This window comes from Xiphophorus couchianus, chromosome 8, assembly GCF_001444195.1.
Source record: "Xiphophorus couchianus chromosome 8, X_couchianus-1.0, whole genome shotgun sequence".
NCBI lineage: Eukaryota > Metazoa > Chordata > Actinopteri > Cyprinodontiformes > Poeciliidae > Xiphophorus > Xiphophorus couchianus.
In genome coordinates, this window is record NC_040235.1 from 20,738,590 (window position 1) to 20,755,546 (window position 16,957).

The window sequence follows — 16,957 nt, forward strand, 5'->3', positions numbered from 1 at the left end:
CTGGCCTGGTTTAAAAGGTCAGGTGATCACATCTGTCGAAATTTCCGGATTTTTTTTTTTTTTCCTCTTTCGAGAAAACTCACTTTGAACATCCTACATTCTTATAAACACTGGCGGCATCAACTCTTATAGAAGAGACGTGTTTAACATTTTCATGCTGAGGCTTTATAAGGGTTAGAGAATGTTTGTAAAGCAAAACGTAGCTTCAGGGTGTGCAGCAGGATTGAGTTTTTGCCTTTTAGAAAGGGTTCTTCCTCAAGAGAAAGGTTTGTTTTTATTGAATGTGATGGCATCAGCGTATATACACATATAACTTGAATTACATGTGGCAATAAAGGACAAGACAAAGCCTTTGGGTGGATTATGAAAGCAGAGACGTGTGTGCTTGTATACTCCAGGGAAATAATAGCGGCCAAGAAGACTGAGACAACCAGATTGTGAGGTCATTCCGACGTTGGAGCGAAAGACTTCTGACTAACCTCCAGCATCCCTCTCGAAGAGAAAATAGTTATTGGCGTTTCAAACTTTTAATGAGAAACATCCACTTTCTTCTGTTCTAGTTGGGATTTATGAAAATAACCTAAAGGTGTACAAGAAAAAAACTAACTATTTTAAATGTTTTCCAGCGTCATATCAATCAGGTGGCAGCTGCAGGATGGCAAACGTTTCCAGGTCAATGGCCAAATTTCTTTTGTGATGCCAAACGTTAAAATGATTGAAGTTTGCCAATCTTTTACTCTTCCACATCACAGACCTTATGTGAAATCCCAAAGCAAACCTAAAAGCACCTGAAAGTTGTGGTAAACTTAAAACACATTGCCTTAGGAGAGACTAAAAGAGAAGATGTAGGATTTACAGATTCCTACACATTTCATCAATTTGCAACCATTAACCTGAACATAGTACTAAGATTTTTTTTATGATAAAACAAAGCACAATAAGTCTAAAAAAATATGGCAGATGTATTCATCCTCTGATAGTATGACACCCCAAATAGAATCCAGTGCAACAAATTGCCACAACAACTTAAATTCAATTGGAAATCTGTGCTCAGATTGGAAAGAGTTTTAATCACAGATGCTCTTTACTGAAGAGCACAGATGCTCTTTTACTCAGTTAAAAAGTTTGCCCTTTTTTACTGAGTAAAAAAACAGCAAACTTCAGTTTTCAAATGTGCAATACATTTTGAGAAACACAACCTAAAAAACTTTCTGCTGTAATTACAACCGAAGGAGGTTGTTCTTCCAAGTACTGACAGATTTTTAAAATTATATCCATTTTCTGTCACTTCACAGTTATGCACTACTCGCATATCATCCCAATAAGATACAAATAATTTGGTGGTTGTAATGTGATAAAATGTGAAGAAGTTAATGTGGCATAAATACTGTAGAAAGGCACAGTCATAGTGGACTGACACTGGTCTTTATACCATACATTATTTTGTGTCAATGAAAACAGTGAAATATTCAATTAATTGAATTGAAAAAAGTAATAAACACAATAGTCATGACTCAAAGTTTCTCAGCTACAATTCAGCCAGGCGTTGGATGATAATATTGTTCTTCATAAAAATATGCTTTACACTCTGAAGCTTATGAGAATTCATACATAACACTGACTGACAGATGGGTTGTTTACCATCTGTCAGTCTAACAAGTTATTAAGCATGAACATAGCAGATCCTGCACTGATGACACCTGATTGTAAAATCGCTCTTAATAAAGAAGGAAATAATCCTCTTTTTTTGTGTGTTTGCGCACACAAAGAAACTGCACCAGCATAAAGCGGAGATCACATCTAATTGAATAAGCATTTAGGTCACCTACTGGACTTGTGCATCTGCCATTAAGCCAGCATGAACCCAAAGAGAAAACAAAGCCTCCCATTGTGGTTCATCCCTTTTTAAAGACAATATGTGACTCAATCACATGTGAACCGTCCAATCACCAACACTTGAACAGACAGACAGATCTGCAATTTTTATATGTAAAAAGTAACAAGATGTATCTCACCAACATCAACAGTTCGTGATACCTAGTAAGGAGTCTTGTACATCCCTGTGTTTTATGTCTCTCTTCCTAGCAGAATAGTTTCATTTCAGCCGCATTAAAGATTTTTCCCTCTTCTGATCGTGAAAATTCTGTTTATGGTCATACCAATTAGATTTAAGTCCAGATTCAAAACCTTCCTTTCGTTTGACAGTGCTTTGGATCTTTGTCCTGCTGATAGCAGGACATTCTGCAAATGCTAATGAATTTAATCAAACTTTAGTTTGATTAAAGGTTGAGTCAGGGTTGATTAAAGGTCTTTTGTTTCTTCTGTTTTGCAATGTGCCAATACTGCAAATATTTCTTCTTGAGATTTCAGTGGAGCACCAGAAATTAAATTGTGCTTAAAAGATTTAGTTGGGGAGCCCTGAGGCGCATTGACTAGCACTGCAAGAAGGTTGCTGACGTAAAAGTTTGCCGGAGTCTCTCTGATCAGAGTTTATATTCTCTGTCCACGCCTGGGTGGGTTTTCTGGTGCTCTAGTTTCCCTCTGCAGTCCAAAGGCAGGCTTACGTAGGCCTGTGATGAGCTGACAAACTGACAAGCCTTGTCTCCTGCCCTTTGGCAGCGTGGAGAGCATCCACCACCCCCATGTTCCTAACAAAAGATAAAGAAATAGACTGGAAAGCTAAAAATCTTCTGCCCTTTAAACAAATCTGGCATTATTTACTAGTATTTGTCATAAGAAAACTTTTTCCCAACCTGTAGCATTATAACAGAAACAGAACCTGACAAACCCCCCCCCCCAAAAAAACCAACACTCTTCCCCAGTCTGACAGGTTCAGAGTGACTGTGACTTCGGGACACATTAGCAGTCAATCATCTGCATCTCACCGAGTCGTGACAGTTCAACGAACTCACGTAAGACTGACACAGACTCAACAGATTGGTGTCGAAAGCCAATAAAAAATGTCAGGGGTGCCTTCTCCCCTGCACACTCAAACAGAGGCTCGCTCAGAAAAAAATCCCAAAACAAACAAAATCTTCCTCCTGGCAGACCACGCAAAGCAGGCTGCATCCTGAAGGACACGTGAGGGAGCCTTAAAATCCCATTAGAGCTGCTGAAAATTCAAAGAAAAACATGCATAGCCTGCTCTCAGCCCCAAAATCTATTCCTGTCAGCACTGAGTAGATAGCCAGAGATGGGCTAAATTGAGACAGTCTATTTTGGTAGGAAGAGAGAGAGGGGAGGGAAGAAAAATAGCAGTGGAGCAAAGGAAAAGAGTTGGTGGGGAGGGGGTAGAGGATAAGACACTAAGAGGGAGCTGGAGAGATAGGCAGAGGTAGAGGATTGCCTTCAACTTGTTTCTTTTTTTTTGCGGAGACACAGGCACTCCTGTAAATAGAACATGTTCGTTTCCCAAAGAAATTCCACAGCACACACTCGTGTCCCTTAGAGAGCCAGCGAGCCGTGGAAGACGCCGGATCTGTCCATGCGCATGGAGCAACACCAGCCTTTGTTGTCCGGCCTCGTTAATCGATTGAGGAGGTCGCGAGAGGTCTCGCCATAATGGAGCGGCCACGGCTCGCATAAACACACACACACGCACAAACACTGAGCGTGCAAAAACATCTCTGTGAGCGCACGCTTTCTGAGCCACCGGTCAAACTGAATGAATCAAATTCTTAAAAACCAGCCCAGTTGAACCGGGTGGGTGATTAAACAAAAACAGGCTGGCTGAAAAGAGCCGCAGGATGCAGACTTGTATCTTTTCACTTCGCTGCCAGGAAAAGAGCGGGTGTATGAGTAGGAGAATTGCTGACACTTTGCTCCATAACAGCAACAAATTTCATTGGGATTTTATGTGACAAAAAGTAGCATGTTGTAAAATGGGATTAAAATTAAATGTTTTCTTTATAATTTTCATAAAAATGGAAAATGAGTTGTATTTGGATTCAGTCCCTTTACTTGAATATCCTAAATAAAATCCGGTTCCATCTGAACAGTAAATAGAGTCCATCACTGTTTCTAGGCTTTACTTTGTTTTGTTAATTCTATTTTTCTATTTCCCCCTGACTTACCCAATACTGTCCTTCAATAACTCAGCTCCTCACCTTCGCAGTTGTCTCATCTGCTCATTTGCTCACCTTTCTGGCACTCCAGAAATCGAGCTCCTTGACACATCCTTGGTTTTCACAATTTGTGTCAAATTCTCTGTTGTTGCCACCAGCATGGGGATTCCCAGAACTCTTGTTTTTCTGTGAGCTTTTGTACTGTTTGGTTTGACTTTTTGATGTTTCAATTATAAATATATACTCTATTTGGTGCACTTACAGACTACAGGCCGTGTGCAGCAAATTGTATTCCTACATGGTGACTTATATGACCTATTCCTTAGGTGACTTTTATGATGTTTCAATTATAAATATGTACTCTGTTTGGTGCACTGTATACTTGTATGCCTCTCGGTTAGGTCATTCTTGTGAGACAAGAAACAAAATGTCACTGTAGTGAAGTGGTGTTAAATTCCAGTCCTCAAGTGCCAGTGTCCTGCAACTTTTAGACGTATCCCTTGTCCTACACGCTTGAATTAAATAGCTAAACTGCCTCACTAGCATGCAGTCAAGCTTTAGAGAGCTTTGGTAATGTGTCAATAATGGAGCCAGGTTTGCTGAAGCAGAGAGACGACTAAACGTTGCAAGACTGGAGCATCTCTACATTAACCTTAGGTGTGAGAATTTGCGTCCATGGCTGTGTTGCTGCGAGTCAAGAAATATCCAGGTCTAACTGCTGCTAAAAGTGTCTCTACAAAGTATTGACTCAGGCACATACACTTTCCAGGTTTTAATTTGTCGAAAGTTTTAAAACTATTTTATGCTTTCCTCCCGTTCCCCCCGATACATGTGCTACTTTGTCTTTCACTTAATATGATAATAAAACTCAAAGGGACAGAATGTGAAAGTGAATGTGAATACTTTTGCAATAAACTTCACTCGACAAGCACTGAACTCCTATGTTCTCTCACACTGCCGTCCTCTGTTGACGCCTGCCGCTGTTTTCCCACATTGACTCGGAGTAAGAAGATTAACTGAGGGAGAAGAAACCAGTGCAGCTCTGCCAGCCAACACACAACCTCTCTCCGTTCCACGACTCCCTCCCCAGTCTTTTCTCCCACCTCCATCAAGCTCAATTTTCAGCCACTTTAATTACACACAAAACCCCAGTCAATCTCTCGGTTAAAAAGCTGTGCTTCCAAATGAAAAGAGAGGCGCTCCAACTGTATGTGAGAAAGAGATGAAGGAAAAGTCAGAAAGGTTAGTCGACATTCATCTATTGCAAAGCTAATTGCATTTGATTTGGCAAATAAGTTTAAATGAGCATCGACGCCCTACATCGCTTATATGTATGTGGACTCCGAGTACGTGAGAGGGGTCGTAAAGCTCCGGCAAAGAAATTCCTCCCACGTAGATGAAACCAGAGGCTGAACAAACAGCTACTGGAGCTTGGACTTTAATAAGAGGTGTTAAAAGCAGACGGCGAAAACCTCAAAAGGAGAAAATGACTCAAACTTCACAGCTCATTAATGAAAATTTGCATTCATTTTGATTCCTAGATTTTTCTTTGGCATTTCTAATTCAAGTTGTTTGAAATTCCAACAGCAACTTTGATACCGATGCCTAAATTTCTATTCGAGCATAAGTACTGGAATCAAAACAATAAATGCATGCAATGGATCACATAGTTTTACCTGTTAATGTCAATTATTTCTATTTAGCACCAGTGGAAATAATTGTTAATTTTTTTGTTTTACATAAAAATGTTTTTTTAATGTGTATTAAATTTTACCTTCAGAATCGGATACATCCGTACCTAAGTGACAAGGTGTTAGTTAGGTCTGAGGATTTTCATCAACATAATTGATGATGCCAAATATAATATTTTAAGATTTTATCTTCTATGTATTTCCAATTATTCTTGGCAAATGTTGTGCATTATTTTAATTGCTGCATGTGTAAAGACTCCCTTCCCTGCAGTCTGTAGTGAAAGACTTTAACCGAGGTTAAGTGAGATCTCTACGTTTTCATTGAAGGTTGAATTAATTAGCTTTCTTGTTTCATGTGTTGATCTATCAGCTTGTTCAAAAGCCAAATGTTAAATGTCTGAATCCCATTTTTATCACATGTTAAGATAAAAAGAATGCCTAAAAAGGGCTAATAGAAACAAATATTCTCCTTTTGAAGTTGAACTTTGCATTTATCACTAATTCAGTCCCACCGTATTTAGAATTTTAAACACTCACACTTGTTGATTTGTGCTATTTTACATATAAAATCCATACTTTAAAGCACATTGACTGTGTATTTAATACTTTTGGTCCCTTTAAAGCCATTGTAATGATATTTAAGTGTTTTTTGTTTTATATTTAAGTGTGTTGGGAAATGTGTGCATGGCTAATGTTCTGCTGAGAGTCGGCTAGATGTGAGGATCTGTGCCACTCTCATATTAAACCATGAAATATTAAGCTGACACTTACAGACTACAGGCCGAGTGAAGCAGGTGGGCCGACTCTCCTCAAAGATAACAAAACCCAACCGCCAGCTCTCTTTCACTCACTATAGAAGATCAAATTTATAAGCCAACAATGTAATCGGAGCTTTTCTAGTTATTTTCATTTTGAAACAAATATAACCTAAAAGATCTATTCAGGTTTCCCTTCTATATGCAGCTCCGTCCATCTTTCTATAAGCTCAGGCAAGCTTCCTTGTTCCTTTTAACGGAAGTGGGAAAGCTTCTCCTCACAGCATTATGCTGCCATCACCATGCTTCACAGTGGGGATGATGGAGCCTAAAGACATTGTAAAATTATCAGAAAAAGATGTGCATCTTTCCACTTTACAATTTTCACATAAAATCTTAGTAAAATATCTCTTAACATTATTTGCAATGTATGGCTGATTTTCTTTTAATGCAACTAAATCCAACATCCATCCAAGCCTTTTAAAAGGACACGCATTAAAAATTAAACAGGTCATCCACTGATCAAAGTAAAAAAAAAGCCCTCATCCATAAATAAGCAGCTTTGATCACTGCCAGCAGAGATCATGTCAAACACAAATGACAATTTAATAAACCAAAAGGCTGTTTGTATTAACCAGATCACTTAAACTCGTCACATGATATTGCTTCTTACATCAGTTCAATCAAAACCAAATTGTTCTGCACCGTGCATTGAGATCTAATGTAAATAAATTAGAAATAAAAATGTGGGATATCAACTTCATAAACACGTGTTGAAGACGTGGATTTAGTCTCGCTCCGTCTGAAAGTTTCAATTTGTATTCCTACATGTATTGCAGTCTCTAACGAACCAATTTAACTGGCAGGAAAAGAAAAAGAGAGGAGAAAATTTGGTATGGATTAAATGATTCATCAAGGCATAGCTGCCAATCACAAGCAAACCCACATATTTCTTTTCCACTAGTTTATTCATTCTGATCTGGGAGGCCTGTCATTTCTGAGGCATGTTAGCCCGGTGAGTCACATGTAAATTATAGAACCGTCCGCAGGTTACCGTTTAGCTTTTGGTTGAAAAAATAATAATAATAATTATTGCTGTGATATCATGGGGTAAATAAAAACTTAATATGGCAAAAAAAAAACAAGATGAAGCCTTGAAATCTTGTTTTCAAATAAGCATCACTTAGTGTAATCAAAAGCAACAATAAAAAGCGACACACACTTTACACACTTCAGAAAGGCACACAATCCACCTCACTCTTTTAGCCGTTTCCTTTCTGTAAAAAGGCCTCTTTGGATTGCTTTAAGTGTTGTGTTCTGTTGTTCAGCGGCCAGTGAATGCACCACTGCACTGCCTGTACAAATTGCATCTGACAGCACGCGCTTTTTATTCTGTGTGATTACAGTTTTAATGTTAAAGGCGTCTCCCTCCTCCATTACACAGTCCTCCCCAAAGGACTTCAGATGAGGGAGAAAATCCCAGCGATGTTTGTTTTTAGCAGCCTTAATGACAACACATGTTTTATCAAATTCCAGCTATGACCCAGGTATGTTCATACCAATCTCTTACAATCCAAATAACTGTTTATTATTTATTTAAAGGAAATATCAAGCAATGTCTACATCTTTAACAAAAGCACTCTGACAATAAAAACAGTCAGGTAGTAAATGCATGGATTCAGCTTCAGGACTTCCTGTAAATATAAAGTTATTTTAAGAAGTTAAGAAGATAAAAAGTTGTGACCTGCTTTGTGTGTGTTTGGTTCAAATAACATCACAAGATGTACAAAAATCAAGCTGATCAGCCAACATCGCAAGGCATTTAAAAAAGGACAGTCAACATATATTCTAATCTAAAGCAATGGAGTTGCTAAAAGTCAGACGATTTTTGAAAATTAAACTCATCTTAGATGTGACGGGTAGCCCAAGCATGTCATGATCATTATTTTTTTTAAATATTTGGAAATTATTTCCCAATCGAGAGAAATATCTTGATAAGAAAACTTCCTTACACACATACTCCTGATGACAACACGTGACACGTAGAGATCGTCTTTAGAATCAAGCTCTAAAGATTATCATTGTTCTCCCTATTGTAGCCTGGAAATCATCAGAACCAAATTCTGGCATAAATCTTTAAGTTTAGATCTGTTGCATTATCTGCTAAGACATTTACCAATGCCAGCTCATCATGTTGATTCCTGTACCTCTTGTGATGTCACCCACCAAATACACACAATGTGGAATCAACAGACTTTTCTAAAGAACGTTAACGAAAGCTTTATTCTGTGAAAACCTACAACAGAAGTCAATATTTCCTTTCCTAACTGTGTTTTCATTGTGAGTGTACATTTTACTAGTAGAAAAATAAACCACTGGACAATATCCTCAAGATGAACCCATCTAGGTTTCACTTTTCTTTGTAACCTGATCTAAATGTTGACCTTACCCTGATTCTTCTCATGGCTGCTACGATCTCCATCCGACTGTTGGGCCTGGGCACGTCAAGACTCCCCACATACTGTGGCAAACGCGTACACACACATGAAAAAAAAAGAAAAGAAAAAAATCAGTCATCCATGGTACCACGCACTGCAAAAAGACAGTTTGACAAAATCAACTATTTCCTTGTGAAAATGCACAGATTGTTTGACGTGACCAAAGTTCTGCTAATAAAGGCACATTTTTAATCTGCATATTTTTTTTCTTATCAACTGTCACTCAGACTAGGACAATGTCAGTCACAGTTAACAGACTAACAGAGCACAATCCCTACAACTTATCTTCCGGCACACTGCTAGTCAGCTGGCTGAAAGAGGCCTGCAGCACATTTCGTCTTAATTACAGCGAAAAAAAAAAAGTTGGTTTGTTTTAAAATTGACCATAGCAAGTTACAAGTGGCACGTCAGTTAAACAGCTGACAGCAAGCTGGCTACATGAGCAGACAAGGGGGAAAATATTTTGTGCAATAATATCCTTCATGGAGGGTTACTTCATTTACTTCTGTACTTCAGTGCATCAAAATCCTATTATGCAGCATGCAACAACAATAATTAATTTAACTAATGCATAACGGCCTCTAACATAACATTTTTATAGCAGAAGAAAGAACTGTTGCCGTTTCTATTTTAAATGGAAACATTTAAATTATTTTGTGCACAAAAATGTGTTGGGCAAAAAAGAGAAAGAAAACATGGTATTTAAAGTGAGATTAAATTTTTTATGGTGTCCAATCAGTCCAATAAAAAATTGGACTGATTTTGCCCAATCAGTTCTTCTGTTGCTATGACACTGCGAAGCATCTCAACCAGCACTCTACTCATTTTCTCATTTGTACCGTATAGTTTGGTCTTTTCCTCTTTGGCAACCTGCAAGTCATCAGAAGTCATCTGAAACGACAGCTGAAAAGTTGTCGTTTCAGGTGAAAAAGACAACTTACAAATGTTGAAAAATGGAACCAGTGGAAAAAATTGCAGTCTCTATTAGCAACCATTCTCTGCATACAATACATGCTAATCATTGGAGTGTCAGCATCTGTGGCAGACTGTGCCTTCTAGAGAGATCAATGTGTGTAAGACACTGCAAAACAATGATTTTTTCTTGCAACGTGTCAAATCTGTATGGTTCTGTTTCAAAGATGAGTTTAGTGTGGCACAGATGACACAGCCTTCCCTTATTAGTAAGCTCTTTGCGGCTTGCATATATTTGAATTCATGAGCGGCCCTGGGGAACACGCTGCCTTTGATGTTGCTCTTGCTCTTATTTTGATTGCGGTAAACGGTCTGGGAGCAGAAAATCCGTACCACTGACTTGGTAAAAAATATGTCTTTGGTTTTGCTGTTTAATATGTAGAGACTCGCTGTGTGCACTCATTCAGTTTTATTCCTTCGTAATCCTTGAATCAATTTATTAACTGCGATGTTTTTCTTTCATCAAAAAAACATGCGATGCTTATCACATGCACTCCCTGTTAGATGGAGGATGGTTCTGACGCACGTTTATATTAAGCTTTGGTGCATTCATTTTATTTTTAGTCGCTGAGAATCTGTAAAAGTCTGGATTTTACACATGTACATTACAACAGAAAAGTTGGGCATACGTGCATAAGCTTCAAAGTTAACTTTTTAGACCTTGTACATCTTTACTTTTTGTTTTCTGAAACAGTCTGTTTTTTCTTTTGTTGTATCTTCATCCACTGAAAAAAATTTTTTTTCCAAAATCTGCAGCGAACATGGGCTCAAAGCTAGCCGTTATGTCTAATGTGATCGTAGGGTATTTCTGTGTTTTTGACATCATAGTTTTCAAATAGTTATGTTTTGGTTATTTACTTTAAAATCTAACAAATTACAACATTTTGTAATGTTGTAAGCCCTCATAATAAGGGCTTATGAGTTTTCTTCAGAAATTTAGTTTTACAAATTTATATAATGTTGTTTTCAAAACATTATATAGTTTCTATTGAAATAAAAAAGAAAAGTACAAATTCAGAGCTCCCCCAAAACCATGCGGGCTCTTGCCCAGATATGCCTTTGCTCAAATCCAGACACAAAACTAAGAATTTAAGAATACCAGTTTTCTATTATTTTTGCACTTAAAGCACAGAACATATTACATATAAGCCAAAAATAACAACATAAATAAATGTTCTCTATTTTTATCGAATTAATAAGTAAAAATATATAATGTATTAAGAAAATGAAATTTAGAATTGCAGTCCAATCAGTGTTACTGTTATGGACTTCAGTCACAGGGATCTTTAGTGTTGAACAAGAAACAACAATTTGTTAAAAACTGTTAAAACAAAGGAGTGGCACAGGGTCAAAGTTCAACAACAACAGCACATGCCTGCTTCAATCTTCTCAACTTTACTGGTATCTTATTTGCCTATATATATATATATATATATATATATATATATATATATATATATATATATATATATGGCTGTCTTGATGGATGTTTTGAAAAACCTATTCTTTGACCTTGGGCATGTCAACCATAATAAAACCTTTAAACACACCCTCTAGGTATGAATGATTTTTTTTTTTAATGAATAAAGACATTTCCAGAAGTAATGTAATAAAAATATACGTTAGAAAGGACCAAACCAAAAATAGTTTCATCCTGTCTACCAGTCTGTGATAACTTGAGTATAAGGAAAACTTTTAACAAAGGATAAACGTAAAGTTTCTTTCATGAAAAAAGAAAATAGAATTTCCATGTGTATCTTGCAATTTGCATCCATAAGAGAAATTGTTTTAGGCAAGGCTAGGCACCATCCCTGACTCTTGCCCGGGGCTCATATCAACTTAAATTCGGCCCTGGTGCCAGTTTGTTTAGTTGGCTTCCAATTTAGGATTCACCATTAAACGGGAATCTTGTCATTATACCCATCACTCAGATCAGCTGTTGTTTTGAGATTTCAAAGATAAATCCAATCAGAGGAACATTCCTGGGATAAACCTGGAATAAATGTCGGAGCAGCTGCTGCCATGAGTTTCAACTTTATAATGGATCCCAGCTGCTCCGTCTAGTACACCTGCCACCGCCACATGGTTGGGGAGAACGGGTTGGAGGGAGTCAGACTGGCTAGAAATAATGAATGGATCAGGTTATTTCACCTTGGCTTGGAAGTAAATCCCATGCTGGTAAGCTTCCTCGTTGTGCAGCGGCAGCCGCGAGTCCGCCACATCGTCCACCAGGTTGTACCTGTTCCTCACGGGCATCCCGGGCTCCCTTTCCTCCTGCACAGTAAAAAAAAAAAATCCCTGAACAGAAGCTGAGCGGATCGATCCAGAAGACGCTACGACAAGCCGGGTGTGCACGGCTCCGTGAGGCACTTCCCGGTGGGAACGCGTTCCATCGCCGCTGCGCGGGGCTCCGACCCGTCCCGACCTCAGGAAGGACAAAACTGCGCGGCTCTTTTCCTCACACACAAAAACAAGAGCAAAAAAAAAACAAACAAAAAAAAAAACACACACACAGGGTGTCCCCTGCACGTTCAACCTGCCAATAGGGCAAAAATAAGTACATAAATTTAAAAAAAGCAGGAAGTGCGTGTGTGTGTGCTTTCCCAGGGGAAATCCTCCCTCTCTCTCCTCAGGTAATGAATCCCGCTCCTCCGGAGTCCTGTTTGAATTCCCGTCCAGTTGGTCGGATTCAGCACTGCTCTGCAGCCGATCAGAGAGTGTCTCCCCCACTCCTTGCCTCCCTCCGCAAAGCACAAAGCCATTCCCTCATTGGAGCGAAGTTCCCAGGCATGATGCAACCGGGAGCTGGGAGGACAGCCAGCAAACAAAGTGAGCCCTCCCCTCAGGAGGTGGGGGGGGAAAAGGGGATACAATCATTTCTGACGGCGATGATTTTACTGTGGGAGGGCAAATTCTCCAGACATGAGAAGAAAATGAGTAAAATAAGTCCGGGAGGTACAGAGTCTTGCAAAATGCACTTCAGCTACAAACATAAATCAGATTTTTTTTTTTTTTTTGAGACAGATCAACGTGAAGGGAACATTATATTTAACTTTGTCTTTTTTTACAAATAAAATATGAGATCTGTGTTGATTTATCCACTTCCTTCACTCTGATACCCCTAAATCAAAGTACAAAAAAAAAAACTTGCAGACTAAGTAACACAGCAGACAGGTCAAGGTTAAATTTTCAGAGGTTTAAACCATCTGTAGTAATCTGTTAAAAATGACAGGCTTAGAGGGGAAAATACCTCAATTAGAGACCAGAAAAGAGCAGCAGTAATGAGGAAAACTACCCAGAGGCCCATGGCACCTCTGCAGGGGCATTAGAGGTCAATATCTCAGGTGGGACTCTATTGACACGGCAACTATTGGTGGTAAATAAAAACAAAAGATGTTTATGAGTAAGAGGTAACAGGAAAGTTATTAAAGCTAAGCAGTAAGACGTCCCTTTTGAAGTTTGACAGAAGACATGTTGGGCACACAGCAAACAGAGGGAAATATATGATCAAAGTTGAAAATTTTTTGAGCACAACATCCCCAAAGTGAAGCACGGCGGCGGCAGAATCATGCTGCAACAACGGCTTCCTTGACTGGAAGACGGATGAAGCTGAATATCGGGAAATACTGGAAGAAAACCTACTGTGGGCTGAAAACAGAGGGCGGTGCAATGGAATAGCTCAGATAGAATGGCCTAGTCAAAGTCTAGTGCATCCGTTTGTTGGTTTTAAAACATTTTTTCAAATTTTAGATCTGTCACTGTTTTCCTTTCCTTTCGTGTCTGGGTTCAGTGAGCTGGTTGCCTTAAACGCAGGATCATAACGTGACGTCTAGCTCAATAAGTTGGTACCTGCCAAAAAAAAGAGAAGAAAAAACAGTTGAAAATTTAAGTGAGAATAATTTTCTGCATGCATACTGCCCCTTATTTATTTATTGTTTTGTTTTTCCTATGAAGTATGCCTGTCTTCTCTCAATTAAATAAAAGAAAATATCTTTGTTTCTTCATTCTCATACCCTGGGATTTCTGATAAAATGATTAAAATTCTCACAAACATCAAAGAGATTGTTTTTATCGTTTGCTATTTTGCTGAAGAGCCCCCAAATAGCCACTTGACAGAGACTGGTACCAGTTTCACAAATTATTTCACCTTTTTGACACTTCCCTTTCACACAGTAAAGTTGTGAAATGATAGAAATGCCGAGTTGATTCTTGCTCTGCTTTTGTTAAGCTGCAGCTGCTGATGGACTCTGACGTGTCCCACCCTGCAAAGATCTTGAAACATCAATTGACAAAACATGATTATCCCCTCTTTGTGATTGCAATAGAAAGATCTTTACTCTTCTAGCGTATGATCAAAGTTAACTTACAGCGCCCTCTGTTGGTTTCAAAGTTGACTACAATCAAAATACAGTCAGATTGTGTTTTTGAAAACCCATTCAATCCGAAGGCCTTTTTTGAAGTAGATTTAGATTTGGTAGACAGAAGAAGAGTTCTGTTGATAAATCTCAATAAGATCTGCTCATCACGGTAGTTTTAAAATCTGGCCAGTTTTGAAAAACTTTATATACTGTAAATCTGGATTGTTGTTTACATTTACTTATTTGTGTCAGAGCGAATTTCAAAAATAATCAAACAGACAACATGGCTGAGTAGCCTGTCTTCTAAACTTATATAAATTAGTCCTGAGGACTTTGTGGTCAACCAAAAACAGAAGCATTTCTACTTGGATTCCTGCAGGTCACTAGATGTTTTTACAGGTGTTATTTTGTGTTTTTTGTTCAAATTTAAAGCCTAGATACTTCAAAAAGTATCTATTAGCTGCAAATTTGAAAAGAGAAGAATACTGAAGGGTAGGTAGGCTGTAGTAAACTTGCTACCTACTTTAGAACTTTAAAGACATTCTCAGTTACAGCCCACTTCAGGGGGTAAAAAAATACAAAGATGTTGTAAGATTTTAATTCCCATAATTAAATCCCTTTAGTTACATATAAGCCTTTTTATCTGGGGTATAGAGATAAATTACCAGAGCATAACGACATGGGTTATCTTGATTTGTGACTACATTACGACTTTGTGCAGCTACCAGGAATAGCAAAGCGATACATATGAGTGTACACAAGCACAATGTGAAGAGTGCTCTGTTTTGAAGAGCAATATTGTTTTGTCAATTTGTAGAAAGATGATTCAGATGTTTTGTTTTTTTTAAAACATCTCAGTTATGTAATATATGACTGAGTTTTATTCAGAGCTGATTTTATGGGTCTTAAAGCACAACTTGAAGGGTTGTGCTTCATTACCGCCCCAAAAGTGTCTTTTTATGGAAAGAATACCCTAAATAGTCTATGAGTTGCAGTCATGAGGCCTAATTTATGTCGATGTCATGTTACCAGAGTCAGGCTTTGTCTTTTTATGATATAAAGCATGAAAGGACAAAGGACTATTATGGTCACGTCAACCTATTAGAAGCATAGGATAGAGGTTGTGGTAATGTGCTGTGGTCCTGATGTAACACTAGACCTAAAACTGATCTGATCACATTGATTCTCTTTAAAGTGGAGCAGTTTATTTTAAATAAATAAATAAATATAAATAAAAGTGTAGTTTTTTCCAAGAATGTAGAACATATCTTGCGTTTTGATGATATTCTCTAGCAGGGATGTACAGGCTGCCAATGAAAATTCTTGTCAATGCATTGTTGTTTTAAGTCTTACAGATAATTTTAAAGTTCTGCTTTTTTTTTTTTTACCAGTACTGAACCACAGGTCTCTTTTTAATGAATACATTTGGAAGCGTTGTAGTGTGGCTATTCCCTGTAGAAAAGCACATTTCACTAATAAAATTAATCACACTTTGACTGTATATTGCTTTTCAAGATGGGAAATGATTAAAGTTAGTGGATACTCTCTAGTTAGGAAGTTATCAGTAATATTGCCACTTTCTGGTAAAATCCTGTTACTTTGAAATGGCACCTAGTAAATGTTTTCATATTACATCCACATTTTTACAAATTCAGAAAATAAGAATTTTATCAGGATTAACTTTGTCAAGCAAAATTGCAAAAAAGATCATCTTAAGCACAAACCTTTTGTTCAACCTTTTACTAAATTCAGGGACGTCAATAACTAGTTGCGTTCAGAAATCCGTCTGACAAATTTTAGCAATCAATCTGCCAAGGCTAAATCTGGTTTTGCGTGATTCCATTTTAAACCATGAAGCCTTTGTGAAAAACTTCACACACACAAAAAACCCAACCCAACACTGGTAGTAGCAAGTTTATTTCACCAAATTCATTATCAGACTTCACATCACAACACACAATGACTATACACGTACCTCTTACAGCTAAAACGGCACTAAACACCCGCCGGCAACAGATGAATCAAACGGGCGAATTGCTTGAACTAAATAAAGACAATAAATCAAATGCGTGTGGACAAGGAGAATAATCAGTGATGTTCCTTAAACATTCACCAACACCGGAGATTGCTAAAGTGTTTCAACTGGCTAAAGTGACATGGTAGTTTCAAAGTCGTGCAGCTGGCTCTGAATGATACCTGAGAGCTGTCCCTGGAGGTACATTAAATAAAACTTGATCAGAAACGGACAGAATAGAGACTTTTAGACAGCAAAGGCCGTAAGAGACACATGCAAGCAGCATTCGTTTTTCTGGGGCAAGGCAATAAAAACAGTTCAATCGTACAATCTCCGTCTCGCTTCCATATCATGAATAAGGTAAACCATAACTCTGCCTAATGAGTGGAATACACACCAAAATAGTCCCTGAAGAAAGACACTTCCCTCCATTAAACTGTTAATAATGACCTAATTCTTTTAAAGAAACAAAGAAATAAAAAAACCGTTACAAAATGTTTTACAAATGAGCACACATCCCAGCTCCCGATAGGCTACACAGGCTGAGCTACACTAAATCAGCTTATCTGGGGATACAAAAAAGAAAAGGACACAAAAGTCTAACA

The 16,957-nt window shown here is 38.0% G+C and overlaps 1 protein-coding gene across 2 annotated transcripts in view; it reads right to left on the reverse strand.

The window, feature by feature from the left end:
- Positions 1–16,133, reverse strand: part of LOC114149147 (carboxyl-terminal PDZ ligand of neuronal nitric oxide synthase protein) — a 58,670-nt gene extending 42,537 nt beyond the window's left edge. For both annotated transcript variants that reach the window (XM_028024779.1, XM_028024780.1), the window contains exons 1-2: positions 12,132–16,133; positions 8,960–9,031 (exon numbers count right to left, since the gene is read on the reverse strand). In XM_028024779.1, the coding sequence (XP_027880580.1) occupies positions 8,960–9,031; positions 12,132–12,236 (177 nt within the window). In that variant the 5' untranslated portion in view covers positions 12,237–16,133. The remainder of the gene's footprint in view (positions 1–8,959; positions 9,032–12,131) is intronic.
- Positions 16,134–16,957: the final 824 nt, after the last annotated feature.